General features: G+C 38.8%; 1 protein-coding gene across 1 annotated transcript; it reads right to left on the bottom strand.

Moving 5' to 3' along the window:
* Nucleotides 1–14,928: 14,928 nt before the first annotated feature.
* LOC114196696 (pancreatic progenitor cell differentiation and proliferation factor-like) lies at nucleotides 14,929–17,742 on the bottom strand. The gene is made up of 3 exons (XM_088021350.1): nucleotides 17,718–17,742; nucleotides 15,090–15,237; nucleotides 14,929–15,052 (listed from the first exon to the last, which is right to left on the bottom strand). Exons 1-3 carry the CDS (start codon nucleotides 17,740–17,742, stop codon nucleotides 14,929–14,931), a joined length of 297 nt encoding a protein of 98 aa, XP_087877476.1.
* Nucleotides 17,743–22,176: the final 4,434 nt, after the last annotated feature.

The raw sequence follows: 22,176 nt of genomic DNA, 5'->3' as shown, positions 1-22,176 counted from the left end.
CAATTTCAATTTTCAGATGTCATGAACATTTAACTCAATATTTGGCATTTGGATGGTAGGGAACTTTTGTATTTTCCCTGTTATATAAATCTTTCATAATAAATAGTCTTTGCAAAGATTGTACTAGATGATTGCTCAGGTCCCTTCCAGCTCCAGTACTCAACGTAGGCTGAATATCATCTGACTATCTGTCGGCATTCTTATCCATCAGATAGGACAGTTTGGGATACCATCCCAGCCAGAACCCAGAATGCTATGGAGTTATCACCCCATTGCTGGCACGGTCTATTCCAGTGATTCTCAGCCATGGCATCACATCAGGATTACTTGACAAACTTTAAAAAGACCCCTGGTGTCTGGACTCTACCCCATATGTGCCATCTCAGGCTGTCAGTCCCAGCCAGAACCCAGGTGATTCTAATGTGCAGCCACAGTAGAGAACCATTCCCTAGGCCAATGTCACACAGCGTGGGAGGGGAGTGGACTCCCCTCAGACTGTGTCACCCCTTGCCAACTTCTTCAAACCAAGGCCCACTGTGCTTGCTGTAGTCTGAGTGTTTGTGTCCCTGCAAAAGTCATGTGTTCAGAGCCTCTTCCCCACAAGTTATGGTATTAGTAGGCGGAGCCTTTGGAAAGTGCTTATAAGTCATGAGGGAAGAAACCCTCCTGGATGGGATTCGTGTCTTTAAAAAAGAGGCCCCACAGAGATCCCTAGATCCTTCTGCCTTGAGAGGATATCCCAGGAAGTCTGCGACCAGAAGAGGGCCCTCACACCAACCACGTGGCACACTGATCTTGGACTTCTAGCCTCCAGAACTATAAGCAGTAAATTTCTACTGTTTATAAGCCATCTAGCCGGTGATATTTTTTTATAGCAACTGGCACAGACTACCACAGTGTTATACCAAGAGCGAACTTTCCAAGCACCTTCAAGCCCTTTTAGGAGAGCCATTTTTTATTTAGTCACATAATTATGAGCTTGTAAATCATTCTTATCTGCTCAAGTTCCCCCAAGGACCACTACGAGATGATATTTTGCTAGCTTTATTTAGCATGTGCAAAGTATACAGTTTATTTTAAAATAACATACCACTTAGAGGTTTTCGCAATTTAGATGAGCTTTTCCCAGTATATTATACCAAATCAGTGAGACTGTATAGTATTTTTGTAGAAGAAATGGGATATTTTTAACAAAGTTATTTGAGAAGATATTGTGATGGTCTAAAATGAAGAGCAGCTTTGAAAAACATGAACAACTCAGAGCAGACTTCCTCTGTTTCTGGGAATATGGTTATGTAGACTATTTAGATGAATCATCCTGCTTAAAAAACCAGAAATTCTGAATAAAATGCATTTTCTTTAAAGCATTGAAGAACAAAAAAAATATTAAAGATTATGAAGACAAAAAGATAAGTGAAAGGAAAGATCCAGAAAGATGAGCTGAGCACTGAACCTTTTTTACCCTGAGGGCATTCCCCAAACTGAGGAAGTTTTCCTTTGGTTTTGTTGGCCTTCCAGGGTGTGGGCTAGAAAAGTCAAAACCCAAGACATGCCCAAGATGGAAAGACTCTACCTCTATAAAGCTGACCTCTCAAAGTGCTACAGCTAAAGGGAAATGGCAAACCAAAATAATACCTACCTCATTCTCCATTATCAGGAGACTGAAAAAGAAAGAAAAAAAGAGACAGAGAGAAGGAAGGAAGGAAAAAAAGGAAAAAGAAAAGGAATGAAAAGAAAATGCCTTGGGATCTCTGACAACAGTTTACCACCAGCGCCCCGCCCCTCCCACGCCTTCCCACACACCTGCCATAAAAGTTGCAGCCCAGATTTACATTACAGGAGACATAGGGAATCTGAATAGTCCTATAATCATTTAAAGAAAATCTTCTCACAAAGAAAACTCCAGACCCAGATATTTTCACTGGCAATTTCTACCAGTCAAGGAAGACTATCTTTCTAAAATGTATTTAAACAGAATAATAGATACTCAGGAAATTAATTTCAGAAAAATGACATTAAAGAAATGCCCTATCTACACAATTTCAACAAAATATTTCTCTCGTTCATAGGACCTTCAACAATACTAAATTTGTTCATTACATTAAACTAATTCTGTAATTATTCAAAATATGGTGAAAGAGGTTACTTCTCTAATTCTATCTAGTCTTCTATATTGTTCACTACAGTGATTGCCATTAGTATAATCATGTTATATAATGTTTGAGCATTCAGAAAGAATTGCAAAACCTACAAAATATCAACTGACAGTTTAGTTAAGAGAACCAAAATCCCAGAACATCCATGACTGCATAATGATGACAAGTTCTTTGGCCATAATAAAACAATGACTTAATTAATATTAAACATTTTAAGAGTCATTATTTTGAAATTATTCTCTCTTGTTGATAATAAAAATTATTCAGTTCAATTTTTCTCTTTCTTAGGCAGTAGAAATTTTAGACTATGGACTTCCTAATATTACATCAAAGTATAAAAATTATGCTGATTCATTAATCTGGGTTGTTCATTGATACTGTTTAGTTAATGCTATTCAGCACATTGCCATTTTTTTCAGTAATTACATAGTGCTTTAAGATTCGAGCTAAAGGTATTTTTGTAGCTAATCATCTACATACATATAGTAAATAGCCTGTGACTATAGAATCTCAGGGAGCCAGATAGAACCATTCAGTGAAGGCCCATGATAAAATATAATAAGTACTACTGGAATAGGGAATATGTTCAAAATGAAGATTTTTACCTGTGGTGAGCCAAAGTTCTACAAATGAGTTCATCTTTTGAAGACCAAACACAGAGAAAAATGACCAAGTCAAAATTATACTTCAGCTCTCTAGGTCCAAAGACTAAATAAAGGCAGAGAAACTGCAGATCAAAGGTCAACAAACTATAGCCCACAGGGCAAATCTGTCTGCCATTTGTTTGTGTAAGTAAAGTTTTATTGGAACACAGATGTGCCTGTTTGTTTACATATTGCCTTTGGCTACTTATGTGCACGACAGCAAAGTTGAGTTGTGACAGAAACCATATCTTTTTCTTGACATTTACAGAAAAAGTTTGCCAGCCTGTATATGGAGCATCATTTTTCCATCACCTAGGAGATGAGGCCTCTGAGAGGGTGGAAATGAGGAAAATACAGAGCAATGAAAATGGTAAACCAAGAGGGAGCTTTCAGTAGCAAGAAAGTTATTGGAAGAAGATGGAGGAGGCAAGTCTGAGGAATGAGGCCTTGAACTCAGTATGTTTGGCCTCCGCATTGAGTCTTGGAGAAGTCTTCCCTGGGCCTGAAGACAATTAGAGACTAGCTTAGCTGTTGAGGCAGCCAAGTGAAATTGAGTTAAAAGCTCATGTTTTTATTAAATTGCCTCAGATTTGGTCATTTGTTTACTGAAATATAGAGAGTTTGATTCAACTTGATTATGTGGCAGATACTGTGCTAAGCACCTCATACGCGACTTAATTTTTAAGATCTTTACAACAGCCCTGTGAAGTAGATATGATTATTCCCACTTAATGGTGTAGAAACCATGTAGTAAATGGCAGAGCCAAATTTAAAAACCAACCAGGTCAGTATGACCTTAGAGCCCTTTTTAAAAACTCATGCAAGATTGCCACATGGAGGTGAGCTTTAGCTGTCTTTATTACGGAGGATGATACCTATTTGATGCCAAGGTCAGATGTTGTGATAGTGTCCTCATCACATCTGTGCCACATTTTAAATTCTCACTTTTAATGAGTAGGAACAGGCTACATAATTCTGCCTATTATGTGCATGAGTGCATACGCGCGCACACACACACACACACAGGCCCTTAGTAAGTGCTGCGCTGTTGTGAGAGGACAAAAGAAGGGCATTTTAGTGAGGAGGGCATATTTAATGTCCTGGGTACAGAGAACTGTTGCTGTCAATAGAGCAAAGAGCAGGGATGCTGGGTGGAGCAGTCATGAATGGAAATGCGAGGATGACCCATTGCTAGCAAGTCATAAATCCGTTCACCGTGCTTCAGAATTCTAAGGATGTGAGGAAGATGATTCTGCAGCTGTACTGGATCAATCAGGGTCCAGTCAGGAGACAGAACCCACACCATAACTGGAACAGAGAAGGTTTGATATAAGGAGTTAGGTACTATCACAGAGGGTGAGATTCACACAGGACTGGCTGGTTATCACGGTGTGGGATTTGAATGCCCTACTTGCAGGCTAGTAGATTAGCCTGTAATTGTTTCATGGATGCTGGCAGAGGGCACTAAACTGGGGCAGAGACAAAGAACTTTATTACCCAAAGTACAAAAACAAGTGTGGCTATCACAGTTTGGGTTAATTCCCCTGGCCCCCAAGTCCCACAGGAGCAGGTGGGGAATCCACCGAGCTTAGGGAAATTCACGATTTTATAGTAAATGGTAGATAAGCCTGCTCTTTGTCCTCGAGGTTTCTCACTACACACACAAGCCTGAGAAATGGCCCGGGTTAATAGTAGTGAAGAGGGACACTCAGGGACTGCAGGACATTGCCTTCCCCTTCCTCTTGCAACATCTCCAGCATTCAGCATTGTGCCTGATGGAAAAGGAGGAAAAGGCCCATCTCTGTTTTCACAGAGCAGGTAATGAAGATTGGAGATGAGAAACCATAAATTAAAAACTGGCATATATGACTATCAGTAGTACAAGGCGCAGTGAATCAAGATGTAGTCTGAAAATATAGAATAGAAGGAAGAGGGTGAATCAATCCATTTTAACAAGTGTGTGTGTGTGTGTGTGTGTGTGTGTGTGTGATCTCCACTGTGTACTGAGAGCTGAAGAAACCAAAAGACATAGTCCCTAACACTTCTGTGATCTTAAGGAACTCACAAGCTGGGGGGCACAGACAGCTAACCATAACAATGTCCCTTTTCCTACAAAAGGGGAAAAAGGGGGGGAAACTTTCTAGTAGGAAAGAAGCATATTGACAGATAATCCCACTACAAGAAGATAAGTAACAACTGGGACAGATTATGAACTTTAGAAGAATTCAGTGGAAGAAGTGATTTGTAAAATAAGAAAAATGAGAGTGCCTTCTAACAGTGCACCCCAAAAAATATATTAAGATTTAAAGACCACACATCAAATGGATTATAGACAAGCAAACATTTTAAGAAATTAGTTTAGTTAGGTAAACATTTGTTAAGGGGCGGCTGGGTGGCTCAGACGCTTAACTGTCTGCCTTTGGCCCAGGTCATGATCCCAGGGTCCTGGGACGGAATCCTGCGTCGGGCTCCCTACTCAGCGAGGAACCTGCTTCTCCCTCTCCCTCTGCCTCTCACCCCTGCTCGTGGGCACTCTCTCTCTTTCTCTGACAAATAAATAAATAAAATCTTTTTTAAAAAAACCATTTGTTAAATGTCTCTAAGGTACAAGTTAAAGAATGAAATAATTTTATGAACTGCCTGCCATACCTCTGTAATACTTTTCTCCTACAGTTTTTGCTTGCCTCCTTACTGATCACCTCATCATATGGCGACAGTTTTCTAATATTTTCTGTAGAGAGTATAGAAAGGTAGCAAGGTAATTCACGTTCCTCTAGCCTGGTTGATCATAATTTGTTGTTTATTGTTCATAGTTTACAAACGCCCCTCCCAGCTTCCCAACTCATTATTGGCCATGTCATGTAAATCCTTTAGGTTTGGGGAAGATTCGCATCAAGTTGCTTCCATATATGAGCTATTTCTCCTCTATTTTCCTCCTCTATTTTCTGCGCTTTCCCTACTTCGGGGGCATATTGCTATCATGATGCAACCCCTTACCTTGCACCTTCATGACCCGACCTAAGCCAGGAGAGCTGCAAAACTTGAAAATATACCTGGAAGGGGGGACCTTAAAGATGACCGCTGCTTTTGGCAACGAGCAGTTTGCATGAACTAGAAGCAGCTGTGTCTTGGTAAATGTTTAACAACGAATCTGTGGGGAAAGGAAAAAAAAAAAAACATTTTCTGATTTGTGCATTTGCCAATTTTAGTGGTGTAAATACTCCCACCAGGTAACAATTTCAAGATACCAACCTGACGTCCCTATATGCAAAGTTGGGAAGAGACGGGCACAAGCACGTCTTGGACGCTGGAGCTGTGAAGGGTCCAAGAGCCACACCGAGTCAGGTTGTGTAGATAATGGAGAAGCATGTGACTTGTCCCACGGAGAAAAATTAGGACTCTAAGTGAGGGACTGTAATTTCGCTGATTCACATCCCAAAAAGAATAATTTTATTTATTTATTTTTTAAAGATTTTATTTATTTATTCGAGAGAGAGAGAATGAGAGATAGAGAGCACGAGAGGGAAGAGAGTCAGAGGGAGAAGCAGACTCCCTGCCAAGCAGGGAGCCCAATGTGGGACTCGATCCCGGGACTCCAGGATCATGACCTGAGCCGAAGGCAGTCACTTAACCAACTGAGCCCCCCAGGCGCCCAAGAATAATTTTATTTTTATAAAGCATCTGAGGAAAAAAAATAATTTTTCCCTGTTAAATTGAGTTGTGGGTGTTGTCAACAAAGCAAAAAAAAATTAGTCTGCTGAAAATTGTTTCTTTTATCCTTCAAAACATACAGCAGTGTTCTGATAGTTTCAGAACTTATATAGAAACATGCTGAGTTTGATCATTTCCCTCACATTTCCAGAGAGTGCTAGAAGTTTCTGTCTCACCTCTCAGATTAGCCAAACTGAGTTCATGACTGCCTGCATCAGAAAGTGCTTGATCTGATGCTATTGAGCCCTGCTTCTGGGCACAAGAGAGCACCTCTGCAGGATTTAAAGTTGTGTGGCCAACCCAATTAAAGCGTGAGCAAAAGACTTGAAGGCAATTCGCAAGAAAATACCAAAGTATCCAATAAATATATGCAAAGGTGCTCAACGTCATTAGTCATTAGATAAATGCAAGTTAAAGATGGCATAGCATTCACTGTACACCACACTAGAATAAATACAATTTTAAAAGACTGGCAATACTGCGTGTTGGTAAAGGACAGAGCAATTAAAACTCTTACACATTGCTGGTGGGAATCTAAATTAATATAGCCACTTTGTAAAAAATGTTTCTCAGTACATACTAATCCTAAGTACAAATATACCCTACGTTCCTGCAATTCCACTCTGGAGTATATACTAAACAGAAAGGAGTGCTTCTCTCTAACAAAATACATGAACAAGAATGTTCATAGCAGCTTAACGTAGAACAGCCCCAAACTAGAAATGAAACAAATGTCCTGAAACAGAAAATGGATAAAGTGGTTTATTGACATAATGAGCTATCACTCACCAATAAAAAAGAACCAACTACTAATTCACATAACAACATGGGTGAATCTCATAGATGCAGCGTTCAGTGGAAGAAAGAGAACACAAAAAACTGCATGCTATATGCTTCTGAATGTTTCTACTTAAATTCAAAAAGATGTAACACTAATCCATGGTGATAGAGCTCAGAATGATTAACTTTGAAGGAGTAATGACTATAAGTGGGCAAGAGGGTAACTTTTGAGGCAATGGGATGTTTGACGTCTTGATCTGGTAATGGTTACATAGGTGTATAAACATATAAAAATGTATACTTAAAAGTGGTGCACTGAATTAAGCTACATCTCAGTTTAAAAAATAAATGTGTAGCATCTACTTCTATTCTTCCATAATCTGATTCCCTTGCCCATCCCCAGTTAAACTTCAGATTTAGAAATTCAGCGTGGACATGGAGGTAAATCTCATGTTCCAACCAGAGGTCAACTGGAAAGGGGAAAGGGATGTTCTCTTCCTTTTCTGCATGAACAATAACAGCAAAACCTATTCTGGCAATCTCAAACTGTGTCCCACCAACCTATGGACCTTTCTTTGGAGAAATGGGGGAAAGAAAATGAGCTCACTAAATAATAGAAGAGAAGAGAAAGAAATTAAAGAAGATGGCAAAGGAAAAAAAAGTTTACAGGGGACATCATGGAGTTGAACAGAAAAGGGGGAAATAAAGAGTAGGGAACAAAATATCAAGCTTTATATAGCTTCTGAAAGTAAAAACAACAGGCCTTGAAAAATATACATTGCTTACCAGTAATGCCAGCCCAAAGTACCATCTGATTTTCTTGCTGAGCCAATTTAAAACCAAGTAAGGGAAACAGAATGGAGAATGAATCTATTCAAATAAAAACATAGTATTTAAGTAATTTAAAATTTATTTTTAAGAAAGCATTTTCCTTCCCTAATAATGCAATCTAAAGCCATTAGGTGGAACATGGCAAGGACAGCATGGGCAGTGGTGTTGAGGGACTACATGGTGGCCCAGTGTGGGGCGCTGGAGTCCAAGCAAGGTGAGGAGGGTAATGGCACCATGGGGCAGCTGCCCCTGGCAAGTCAGAGGCTGAGCAGAGTGAAAAAGGTGTCCAAGGGGGACAGCCTGGAAAGGGGAGTCAGAGCCCAGCAGCGAGCTGCAGGTATCTGGACACCGAGAGAGTAGGGACAGGGGTTGGGAAGTGTGTGCATACAAGAGTGTGATATTGTAATTTATGGGAAACACATTTTATGTCTTCCTTCCAGTTTCTGGCACAGAGCTCCTAAAACACAGAATTTCCCAAGTGACCAGAGCAATGAAGGTGTCTTTTGTTATGTTAATGAGGCGACTTTCGGCGAGTCCCTAAGGCTGGGGCCTGGTTGCTAGGGGAACCAACCAGGTGAATAGTTGGTTGGAACTTTCAGTCCCACCCTATGACCTAGATTGAATTCAGTCACCAGTGGCCAATGATTTAATCAATCATGCCTAAGAAAGGAAGCCTCCCTAAAAAACAAACAAACAAAAAAAAGGGTTGGCATTTGGAGAGCTCCTGAGTTGGTGAGTCTGAGGAGAACTGAGGAAACCAGCAGCTTGGAGGGTGCAGAGAAGCTCCGAACCTTTAAGGTAAATTCCCCTACCCTATGCGCATCTTCTCCACCTGACTCTTCCTGAATTATATCCTTTTATAGCAAACTGTTAAGTAAAATGTTTGTGAGCCATTCTAGCAAATTAATCGAACCCAAGGAGGGGGTTGTTGGAAACTCCATCTACAGCCAGCCGGTTGATCCGAAGCACAGGTGGCAACCTGGACTTGTGATTATTGTCTGAACTGAGGGAATGGGGGCAGCAGTCCTGTGGGACTGAGCCCTTAACTTGTGGGATCTGACACTACCTGGGTAGTGTCAGAATTGAGTTGAGGGACACCTGGGTGGCTCAGTCGGTTAAACTTCTGCCTTTGGCGCGGGTCATGATCCCAGGGTTCCGGGATCGAGCCCAGCATTGGGCTTTGCTCAGCGGGGAGCCTGCTTCTCCCTCTGCCTGCCGCTCCCACTGCTTGTGCTCGCTCTCTTGCTCTCTCTCTCTGACAAATAAATAAATAAAATCTTAAAAAAAAAAAGAATTGAGTTGAATTGTATTATACCCAGCTGGTGTCTGAGAATTACTTGATGGTGTGGAAAAAACCCACAGACATTGGAATTGGTCCCAAAATGGTTAATGGGGATTAATCGAATTAGTAATTATTAAGGTTAATGAAACACAAGATTCTTACCATTGGAAAAGGGAGTTATAAGTACAGAATAGTAAAAGCTAGAATGAATGCTGGTATTGAATTGGGATTGGATGCATCTGTGTGAACTTGTTGTAGGAAAGACATTAGGGTTCGAAGGCGACGGCCAAGAAAGAATTCTTGAGATGTCTTTGGTGCAAAAAGGTGATTTTTTTAAGGCACGGGGACAGGACCCATGGGCAGAAAGAGCTGCAATGGGGTCATGAGGAGTAACCCATTATAGACTTTCAAGTTGGGAGGGGGTTAGGGATAGCATCCGTCTCTAAGGAATTTTGGAAGCAAGGTTTCCAGGACCTTGAGGGGGCTAACTATTGTTGAGAAAAGGTCGTTTATAACTGTCTAATAAAACCTGAGTCATGAGACCCTTCAGATGTATATCGGTGGGCCATATGCTTGGGGGATGATTGCCAACATGTATCTTGGGGGTTTAGAGATAAAGGAAGTTTCCAAAGGAATTTTTATATGTTAAAGTAGTCTTACAGGATCCTGGGGAGGCGGAGTTCGGGCTAGGATTGCTTTCTGCTCTTAGCAAAGTATTAACATTGAGGCAGTTGAGTCCCTAGAGGAATGTCACCCTGCCTGTTTCAAGGACTTGTCAATGGGCTGTTGGTAGTAAGGAAATTTAATAATTTTTCTTCTGCCTTTGTTTCCCACATCAAACTCACAGTTCAAGATAGTTAAGATAGATAGACAAACGGACAAGTATTTCCCTAGCACGCTCTCTGCACAGAGAGAATCTGGGAATAGCAGTGATCACAGCTTGTGCCCAGATCTTGACTTCTAAATACCATTTCCTAACAGGAATAAAAGATTCTTGTAGAAATGCCTGGTTCCAGAGTTGGGGCAGGAAAAATACAAGATGAGCCTAAAACATCTTATTGTGCCAGTAAACAATATCGGCCTCAAAAAATGTGGGGGACATGGGAAAAGGACCTGGAAACCAGCTTGGAGGGGCTTCCACTAAACAAACTGGATCCTATTTAAGCTTAAAAATAAAGGACAGCAATGAACTATAGCCCTTTGAATAAAATATGAACCCACACAGGTATTAAAATACATACACTGAGAGTTTGAGGAGGAACAAGACATTTACATAGTTTTAAAGAACCTCCCTCCAAAATATTCATTTATTACAAAGGGCAAAGAGTAACTTTAAATTGAGGAGCCTGGCAGACACCACTTTAATCAAGTAATCAAAGTGATCATCATCATCAGTAATGGGACAAATCAAAATCTTAGGCCACATGAGAGGATGGGATGAGAAGAACACAGCATCACTTCTGTGATATTCCTGCTGAAGATGCATAATCTGACTCTAATCATGAGAAAGTATCAGACAAACTAAAATGGAGGGTCATTCTACAATATAACTAGTCTCGAATTTTCAAACGTGTTGAGACTTGGAAGTTAAGGAAAGATTGAGCAGCTGTACCAGATTGAAGACTAAAACAGGACAATCAAATGCAATGCATGATCCTGGATTGAATTCTTTCACTATCAAAGACATTATAGAGGGACGCCTGGGTGGCTCAGTCGGTTAAGCGTCTGCCTTCGGCTCAGGTCATGATCCCAGGGTCCTGGGATGGAGTCCCGCATCGGGGTCTTGCTCAGTGGGGAGCCTGCTTCTCCCTCTGCCTGCCGCTCCCCCTGCTTGTGCTTGCTGTCTCTCTCTCCCTCTGTCTCTGACAAATAAATAAATAAAATCTTAAAAAAAAGACATTATAGAGACAATTAGGTTTATGTATTGTGTGAACTTGCTGATTTTTTGATGGTTGTATTGTGGTTTTGTACAGAGGTGTGTTTGTAGGAAATACAGAGTATTCTGGGGTGATGGACCATTATGCTAACAACATTCTCTCAAACACTTCAGAAAAAAATTATGTTTCTGTAACTCTCCGATTGTTCCAAAATTTGGTAAAATATATTTTTAAAAAGGCTCAGTTTTCAGCTTGACACATGTTCTCTGTGTTCTAGGCCTCCTCCTTCCAGTTTTCCACAAAGTAAATCCCTTGCCTTCCCCAGGTGCATAGGAAACATTAGTGGAGTTGCAAATCAACTGCAAATAATTGATTTTTGAAGACTGCACATCTGATCTCAGAACTGCCAATGCACAGCCTCTCCCATATGAGACAGAGTTTATGAAAATGACCGTATTTGTGATAGAGCAAATGAAGCACACAAAATTCAGTTTTCTATTCCTTTCAAGAAATGTTTAGGAGAAAATTGATCCCCTTTCCTGTGGGAGAGATAAGAGAAAGTGAATCTTCGAAGGCATGGAAAGAAATGCTGAAACCTCTGGAATTAACATTTTTATGAGTTTAAGGTGATATTTATGTTACAATATCTTACTAGTGATGAGCCAAGGGAAAAGCTTATTTAGAGGGAAAAGCTTATTTTTCAGATAGTTATGATTTCCAGGGCAGAGAAAAAGTACAAAGGAGACAGGAACACAGAAGGTGAAAAGATGCACAATTTTTTACATTTAAATTTAAAGAAAAATCACGAGATCCAGGAACAGGTTAATTGATGCTGAATACCCTATTTCTCTAGCCTGTCATCTCCCTTGTCCCATTCTAAATATGCCAATATCCCTGGTCTAATATACCAACTACCAAAGGCTCCATCTCCTTCATTCTCTCCTTCATTATTTAAGAAGGCTAGCAGCTGCCATAGTTCGATTATATGAAGTTTTATAATAACGAACCGTGAGAAATTCCTACTTTATTTACAAGTCAGTGGGCCAATAGAAATTACTATTGTCTTCTTTCATAAATCTTTCTTTGAAAATATTGTTTTTGTGATTCTTTTTAACCAAAGTACCAAAAATTACTTTTATCCCTGAGCCCCTGACAACTGTCTCTGCTGTGGGGTTATATTCATTTTCTGTGAGACCACAACTCACGGAGGTACAAAGGCTGTGAGCAACCTCTGAATCATTACAGAGGAAGTAGAAAAAGAAAATGTCTGAGTCACAAAACTTAAAATACAATTAATCCAAGCACTGTATCTATTTTTTAAAAGATTTATTTGAGAGAGAGCAAGAGTAGAGGGAGGGGCAGAGGGAGAGAATCTTCAAGCAGACTCCCTGCTGAGCGCGGAGCCCAACGTAGGGCTCGATCCGTGACCCATGAGATCGTGGCCTGAGCCGAAACCAAGAGTCAGACGCTTAACCGACTGAGCCACCCAGGCACCCCTATATGTTAAAAAAGAATTTCCTTTCTCTTCTCCCTTAAAAATTTCACTTATTTAGGGAGATATGAGAGACTTCATTTGCGAAATTCATTATTTCTCAAAGTGAACATTTTCCCCTCTTACAAGCCTATGCATATACTGGAAAATATTTGGCAGTCCCTTTCAAAACTAAAAATAGGCTTACCATACTATGCAGCAGTAGCATCCTTGGGTATTTGTCCCACAGAAATGGAGAGTGAATTTCAGATAGCACCTTGTATATGAATGTTCATAGAAGCTTTAATCTTAATAGCCCCAAACTGCACTTGGTGAATGGCTGAACAAATGTGGTACATCCATACCATGGAATACCACTCAGCAAAAAAAAGGAACATTGATACATGCCACAACATGGATGAACCTCCGAAAGGAAACGATGCTGAGTGAAGAAAGCTAGTGCCAAAAGGTTACCTACTGCATGGTTCCGTTTACTTAAAACTCAAGAAATAACATAATTATAGAGATGAAGAACAGATTAGTGGTTGCCAGAGGTTAGAGATGGTGGAGGAAGGGATGAATGTGGCTATAAGGGAATATTACAAGAGTCTTGGGATGGTACGGTTGAGTATTTTGATTGTGGTGGTGGTTACACAAGGCCAAGTCTGTGATAAAATTGCTTACAGCTCTACACACACAAGTGCCTCTGTAACTAGTGAATCTGAATAAACTGTATGGATCGTACTAATACTGATTTCTCGGCATTGGTATTGCACAACAGTTGTGTAAGATGATAACATTTTGGGAGGCCGGGGGAAGAGTATATGGGAATTCCCTGCACATTCCTCTGCACTCGCCTATAAATTTGCAATTATTTCAAAGTAAAAAGTAGAAGAAGCTTATGTACAAAAATTAAATCTTTACATTTAACATGATTTTCTTGAAAATACAAAGACGAGCAGGGGAGGGAATTGCTAGTTATTAGGTATGCATGGCAATTCACTTTTTAATGAGTCATGATGGCAGCATTTCCTACAAATAGCATATTTTTTACACATTAACCGGGAAGGTCAAAATGTGTTCTATCTTCAGGGCTAGACTTAGGGTTTAAAAGGCCTGATGTAACCAGCGTGTGTTAGGGCCTCAGCTCCGTGTTTTTCCTACCGTCCTCCTAAGGATATGGGCTTCAGCCAGAAAGAATCTAAGGGCAGGTGTCGGGCCTCTGACCCCTTTTGTCCTATGTGTGTGATCCTGTGTGTTAGTCACAGAATCTTGCGGTAGAACGGTTGCATTACTTACCCGCAATTTTTACTCTTTCAGAAGATTGTTTCTCCAACAGCAACTTTTTCCTAGGTTCCAAATATATCCCATTGCCTGGCATTTTTAAATATCATAAGAGCATCTTTATATCTTTTTTTTTTAAGAAAAATTCACATTTCTGGTGTGTTTTCAAAAAAAGAAAAAACCTCTAAGTCTGCAGTTACTTAAGACAATATTCACATCTCTCAATGCTTCTGCTCTGATTTTTCCTATTCTCTCTTTATTTTCCTTAATTTCTTCTTCTGTCTTTGGTATGCTTCTTCTCTACCCATTAGAGAAAACAGTATATTTAATCCTTTACCCTTTGAGGACAGGGCCAGAAGTTTTGAAATCACTAATTATTGGGACAAGGAAGACCCTTTGGTCCCTGCATGCTCCTCACTGAAGACCTAAAACACCCAGTTGTAAAGAAATTCAAATCTCTGGATACAGATACAGTATATTCTTAGGTATATTCAGAATATATTCTGAATAATAGGTAAGTCACAGCTTCTACCTGAGGCTATCTATGAGACAGAATACCTGCATCACATGATTAATTAGGTTCATTAGTTGTTTTTAATGACAAGCTTTAATTTTCAGAAAAGCTGGTTTTAGCAGGAAAATCACTTTTTTTTTTTTTTTTTTTTTTTACTGGCTTCTTGGAGTTTATTTTCCACTTGGTGCAAGGCACACCGTTGCAAGGTCTCTCGACTTACTTTTTGATCTTTTGCTGTTTTGATATAAAAGAACCCAACTGCTTCTGCTTGCTGTAGCCTACAGGGAGAGGAGGGGCAGGCAGGCCCCAGCGCCTCCTGAAGCCTGGTGGTGGCCACTGTGGATTGGGGCCCGGTGTTGGCTTTGCCAGGCTGCTTCCTCATGGCTTCCAGAGCCAAGTCACAGGTGATCGCGCCGCTGGAGGCCTGGGAAGATTTCGAGCGTTCTGGGGACTCCAAGACTGTAGACGCGTACGGGAGAGTGGACTTTTGGGAAAAGAAGCATTGCCCACCAGGGTTCAGGTCGGCCTTGGGGAGACCGGGGTGGTGAGGGATGGCTTCCCCAGGATGCTCCGCACCTCTGCAGGAGCTATTACTGGAAGTGGAGCCCAGGCCGGGCTGGTGATAGTCGTGGGTGGCCACGAGCGAGCCGCTGGAGGGGATGGCTGCTATGCTGTCGCGCGTGTGGGCTGGTGGAAACCATGGGGGTGACCCCTCACGGGCCTCGGAGCGCGATCACGGGTGGCGGGGACAGGGACTCTAGGCCACCAAAGGCCACTGCACAACCAAGGTGTGCGCAGGTTTGAAAATCACATTAAATGTAAAGATCTGATGTTTGTGCATAGCTTTTTTTTTTAATTAAGGCCAAATTCATATAATATGACATTAACAATTTTAAAGTGAGTTAAATTAATAATACTATATAAAATTTAGAATAAATACTAAAAGTAATTTAATAGCAGTTAGTACATTCATAATGTGCAGCCACTACTTCTCTCTAGTTCTAAAACATTCTTGTAAGCCCAAAAGAAAACTCCATAGCTATCAAGTAGTTCTCCCCATTCCCTCTTCTCCCAGCTCCTGACAACCCCCAATTTGCAACCTGTATGGATTTCCCTATTCTGGATACTTCATATAGGAATCATAAGACATGTGACCCTTTATGTCAGGCTTCTCTCACTTAACATATTTTTAAGATTTATCCATGTTGTAGCATGAAATGTATCAACACTTCATTCCTTTAATGGCTGAATAATAATAATATTGGTGTATTACAATTTGTTTATCCATTTGGGACATTTGGGTTGTTTCCACCTTTTGGCTAACGTCATAGTGCTGAACATATGTGTACAAGTATTTGTTTGAGTCCCTGTTTTCAATTCTTTGGAGTATATACCTAGGAGTGAAATTGCTGTGTCTTAACAGTAATTCTCTGTTTAACTTTTTGAGGAACCATCAAACTGGTTTCCAAAGTGACAGAGTCCCTTTACATTTCTGAGCATAGGTTTGTGAAGAGAAGAGGCTATTTGCCTTCAGAAACAAAACAGGATTTCCATCTGCTTTCTTGGATTTAGCATACTGTAGAATAAATCAGTTGTTCTCAATTCTGGCTGGATACCACAGAGTTTAAAAAACAAAACAAAACAAAACAAAAAAGGAAATCAAGCAAGAAAGTTCCATCCAGTCTCCATCTCTAGAAATTCTGTTTTAATCTGGATTGAACCTGAGCCACCCCAAGTGACCCCCAAGTAATTCTAATGGTGGCCAACATTAAGAACTCCTACTCTATATGAATTCTGGGGAAGTAATGCAAAAATTTTCCCCTAGAGAATAGGAATCATTAAATTGTCATGAGCCCAGAACTAACTTTAATTTCTTAATTTCCTTGGCTATTTGATTCATAGCCATGTATCTGTACCTAGAATCGTGCGTCAGACAGAACTGGACAAAAATAACTGGCTTAATGTGGAATATCCAATTTTATTTTAAGCTTAAAATTAATCATATAGCAGTAAGTAATTTTAAATGACATTAATATTTTTAGCTACTGATATTAGTTAGGAAACCAAAGGGAAATGTTCAATTTAGGATCCCTAGCCAGATATTATTTTTGAATACACTATCTTTCCCTAGTTAATATGACTATTAGACTTCCTTTCTATATAATATTGGTAATAAAAAAAATGTTTCTTCAAATGGCTATTTTAAAGACCAGAAGTCTAAAAGATAAATTGGAGGCAAAAACATAAGATGATCAACAATACTGGCATTTGCTGGAAATGTAGTGTGCAATAAAGAACTCTCTATATGTTTATTAAAAAAAAAACACCCTGAATTCTACCTAAATTTCCTATTCTTTTATCAGTATTTAGTATAAACGTCATTATTTTCCATCCCCAAGCCCATGCTATCTCTCTTTCTCTTCATCTTGGAAACTCTCCCTTCTCTTTGTCTCTCTTTCTCTCTTTGGAAAAACATTTTTCTGATATTATAGCAAATTATGTTCATTTTTTTCAGGATCCTTTGACAAGCTTCCTGCATTCTTTACCAGTTTTTATAGCAGGTTCTGAAAATACAACTTTTTTATAATGCCATGCTTTTCCAAATAAATTAGAGGTTTCTGCAGATTGCTATAATAACAGCTATTTATACTTAAATAAGCAATCAATTTTAAATTGTATAGCTTAAACAAAAAGAGCTCTGTGCATTCTAGAATTACCTCTCCGACAGGTTGTGTAATGGCTTAACAAACTCTTCAATGAACCTCTTCCATATAAGTGGACACCAGATCCTTTCCCAGATGAACAGGCTTAATCATGTTCTTGGCTCTTAAATTTTAGAATGGGGAGCTGGATTTCCCTTCTTTCCCAAATATCATATTACAAAAGATTTTGCATTCAGGAAAGGATTCAAGCATTTGCAAAGGATACAAATATTTCCAGAAGAATACAACAAAAATATTTTTATTAATTTTCAAACTCCATTGTAGATAAGAAAAGTGAAGCTGATAATTATTACTGCAATGGCAATCATACTACATATATAAATGTATGAAATTAACATGTATACCTTAAATTTACACAATGTTGTATGTCAAACATATTTCAATTAAAAAAAAGTGAGGCTGAGGAAGTTAAGTACATTATCTAAGTTACTAAGTGATTGTTACTGAGTTCAAATCGCCTTGCCTGCATCTTCCACTGTACCTCGTTATCTCTCAATATCCTTTCTTATCTCCCTACTGAAATCCTACCTATTCTGTCAGCCTGATGAGAAAAACAAGAATAACAAAAAATAGAAAACCAGGCATTAATTAGGATCCCTGACTTCTAGAAAATAATACCAAATGCTTCTTGCAACTTAAAAATAATAAATTGAGGGATGCTAGAGTGGCTCAGTCGGGTAAGTATCTGCCTTCAGCTCAAATCATAATCCCAGGGTCCTGGGATCGAGTCCTGCATTGGGCTCCCCGGTCAGCAGGGAGTCTGCTTTCTCCTTCTCCCTCTACCCCTCCCCCCTGCTCATGCTCGCTCTTTCAATTAAATAAATAATATCTTAAAGAAAATAAATTGAAATTTTTCAGAAGGCATATACTAGGAAAAGTATTGTTGCTTTGTAAACTTAATCAACATCAAAAAGAATACAGGCTGTTTTAGTGTCACATATGACAAAAAGTGAAGGGGACATAAGAAACTACCTGAAGTGGCCTCAAAGAGCAATCCACAGATAGGCATAATCAGCATCACCTGGAAACATGTGAGAAATGCAAGTTCTCCAGGGCTGCCTAGGCGGCTCAGTCAGTTGAGCATCTGACTCTTGATTTCGGCTCAGGTCATGATCTCAGGGTCGTAGGATCCAGCCCGCATCGGGCTGGGCACTCAGTGGAGAGTCTGCTTGTCCCTCTCTGTCTGCTCCTCCCCACCCCCTTCAGGGTCTCTTTCTCTCACACAAATAAAATCTTTAAAAAAAAATGGGCGGGCACCTGGGTGGCTCAGTTGGTTGAGTGTCTGCCTTTGGCTCAGGTCATGATCCCAGGGTCCTGGGGTGGAGCCCCATGTCAGGTACCCTGCTCAGTGGGAGTCTGCTTCTCCCCCTCCCTCTGCCCCTCCCTGCCCCTCCCCCTGATTATTCTCTCTCTCTCTCTCTCTCAAATATATAAATAAATCTTAAAAGTTACTATAAAAAAAGAAATGCAAATTCTCCAAATGTACTGCAGACCTACTAAATCAGAGACTCGGGGTGGAGACAAGCAATTTGTTTCAACAGCACCCCCCACCAGGTGATTCTAATACACACTGAATTTATCAAATACACACTAAAGTTAGAGAATCAATGATCTAAATGATTCAGGCTCTAATTCAGCAGAAGGGAGTTGAAGAAAGAATTGACTTAACCTGGTACGGGAAAACTCAAAATCCATTTTATTAGGAATGTATGCTTTTCTATTTTCAGTACTGAGCAGCCTAATAAATACGTTATATTTATTACCTGACCTAAATAAATGTGTTAAATACATGCACCTGCCATAATTATAAATGCATAGTAAAATAGGTATACACAGAAGCAAAACCCAGAAGGAAATACACAAAAAAACTAATATATATTGAAAGTGGGATTTTATGTTTTCTTTTTTTTCTCTTTTTAACTAACTTAGTTTTCTCTAAAATCAAATGAGGGCAGGTATTATTATCACCATTTTAAACTTCAGAGCACAGAGTCAGGGGAGGTAATTTGCTCAAGGTCAAAAAACTAGAGGCACCTGGCTGGCTCAGTCAGTGGAGTGTGTGACTCTTGATCTCAGGGTTGTGAGTTCCAGCTCCATGTTGGGTGTAGAGATTACTAAAGAATAAAATCTTAAAAAACAAAAACAAAAACAAAAAACTAGTAAGTGTCATGAACTGGGTTTAAACTGGGGGTTTAAACTTATGACCAAGTTCAATTCCCTAGTACGCTATGCAGTCCTTAAAAGGATCATATAATTTTACAATTGAAAAACATTTAAATCTATAAACACATTTATGAGGTAATGCACAAAAATTAAAATTTCAAAAAATCCAAATGTATTTAGTATTCATATTTAAAGTTAAATATGCAATGACCATTACTTACCAGCTTTGTTTAATTACTAAGTTATTGCAATATTAGAAAAATGATGTTCACAAGCCTGAAAGTGTTCCCAGCCAATTTCTTAAAAACATACTAAAACTGACCAGTTCTGTAATTTTCATCAAACTTGAGATAAAAGTGAGTATTAAAAATGAAAAGCTAAAAAAATTAAAAAAGAAACATGAAAAGCTAACAATACAATTTTATAATACAGTGAAAAAAAGAAATGGTTACAATATATGGTGAAGTTCTAGCATTCCTAAATGACTTGAAATAAAGTCCTTTCCTTGGACTAAGAATTGTTGAATGGGCAATATTAATTATAAGGAAATGATTTAGAGTAGGGAAAGCTATAAGGTTAGGTAATGAAAACAGAGTAAGTAAAGTCAGTGAAAGTAGGGGGAATTATGTAAGTTACCAAGATATTATAGGGGGAAGAAAAAGCACCCCCCACAAAAAGACAAAATAAGGAGACTAATGCAGAATATCTGCATTCTTGCCAACACCAGAATGGTGAGCCAACAGTATGTAGCAGCAGTTTGATCAAAATGGAATGATTTTTTTTTCTGAAACTAAAGTAACTGTAAGGTGTTCTGGCCTGCAGACTCCTTTCTTGGGTATAATAAAAATACATGTCGGGGCACCTGGGTGGCTCAGTCATTAAGCATCTGCCTTCAGCTCAGGTCATGATCCCAGGATCCTGGGATCAAGCCCCACATTGGGCTCTCTGCTCAGCGGGAAGTCTGCTTCTCCCTCTCCCACTCCCCCTGCTTGGGTTCCCTCTCTGCTGTCTCTTTTTCTGTCAAATAAATAAATAAAATCTTTTAAAAAATTTTTAGAAAATAAGAATACATGTGGTATGGCAAGCTCTACCCTGAGTGAATGTCTGGAGAAGAGTTTGGGCCACATTTAATATAAAAGAAGATCCCCATTTCATCCATTTACAGAAATAAACACTATATATTAAAGATTTCAGTGTAAAAAATTAGAATTAAAAAAATCATCAAGAAGTCAATAAGAAGGGGAAAATTTCAAAACCAAGTAGCTGTTTTTAAAATACTTATTTAACCACACAAGATTACGCAAAAGATCTCTTACAAATTGACCAAAAAAAGACAACTACATAAAATTAGTGAATACTGTTAAATAATGTGCAGAAGAGCCAGATGACCAACAGAAAAGTGTTTAAATTCATTAGCACCCAGAGAAATACAAGTTAAACTGACAATGACTATCATGTAAAGTGATACCTCATTGTAGTTTTCATTTACATTTCCCTGATGACTAATGATGTTGAGCAACTTTGCATGGGTTTATTAGCCATTCATATATCTTCTTTAGAGAAATGTCTGTTCAAATTATTTGCTCATTTTTAATGGAATTGTCTTTTTATTATTGAGTTGTAGATTTCTTTACATATTTTAAATACAAGTCTCTTATCAAATATATGATCTGCAAATATTTTCTCCCAGTCTGTGGGTTGTCTTTTTACTTTCATGGTGGTGTCCTTTGAGGGTCAAAAGTTTTGATTTCTATGAAGTCTACAATTTTTTTTCTTTTGTCATTTGTGGTTTTGATGTCTTATCCAAGAAACAATCACATAAACCAAAGTAATAAATTCCTATGTTTTCTTCTAAGAATATTATAATTTTAACTATTACATTTATTTCTTTAATTCATTTGAGTTAATTTTTGTATATTCTGTGAGGTAGGGATCCAACTTTATTTTTTGCATGGATATCCAGTTGTCCCAACACCATTTGTTGAATTTAATTCTTTTCCCCTTTGAATTGTCTTGACAACCTTTTTGAAAATCAGTTGCCCACAATGTATAGTTTTATTTCTGGACTCTCAATTCTATTCCATTGATCTATATAGCTATCCTTATGCTAATAATACACTGTTTTGTTTACTGTAGCTTTGCAGTAAGTTTTAAAATAAAAAAATGTGAGCTTTTCAACTTTGTTCTTCTTTTTCAAGATTATTTTGCATCTTCTGAGTCCCTTGAAATTCCTTATGAATTTTAGGATCACCTTCTCAATCTCCTCAAAAAAGATAGCTGGGATTTTAATAGAGATTTTTATTGAATCTATACATTAGGAAGTACTGCCGTCTTAAGAATATTAAGTCTCTGATCCATGAATGTGGTATGTATTCACATTTTTTTCTTTAATTTCTTTAAACAAACAAATTTTATAGTTTTTAGTGTACAAATCTTGGACTTTTATTCAATTTATGTATTTTATTTTAATGCCATTATACATAAATTTTTAAATTTTTTCACTTTTGGATTGTTCATTTCTAGTATAGAAAAATGCAATTCACTTTTTGTGTATTGATCTTATATCCTACAAACTTGCTCAACTCATTTATTAGTTTATTATAATGGTTTTTAGTGGCTTCCTTGGAATTTTCTCTGTACAAGTGGATGATATCTGCATAGTTTTACTTCTTCCTCTCCAATCTAGAGATTATTTCCTTTTCTTCAGTAATTCCCCTGGCTAGAACCTCCAACATAATGG

The sequence above is a fragment of the Eumetopias jubatus genome, unplaced genomic scaffold (genome assembly GCF_037043125.1).
Source record: "Eumetopias jubatus isolate StellerSeaLion01/CBP00866 unplaced genomic scaffold, mEumJub1_p1.0 scaffold_2, whole genome shotgun sequence".
Taxonomy (NCBI): domain Eukaryota; kingdom Metazoa; phylum Chordata; class Mammalia; order Carnivora; family Otariidae; genus Eumetopias; species Eumetopias jubatus.
Note: the sequence above shows the minus strand (reverse complement) of the source record. Positions and strands in the feature narration are given on the sequence as shown.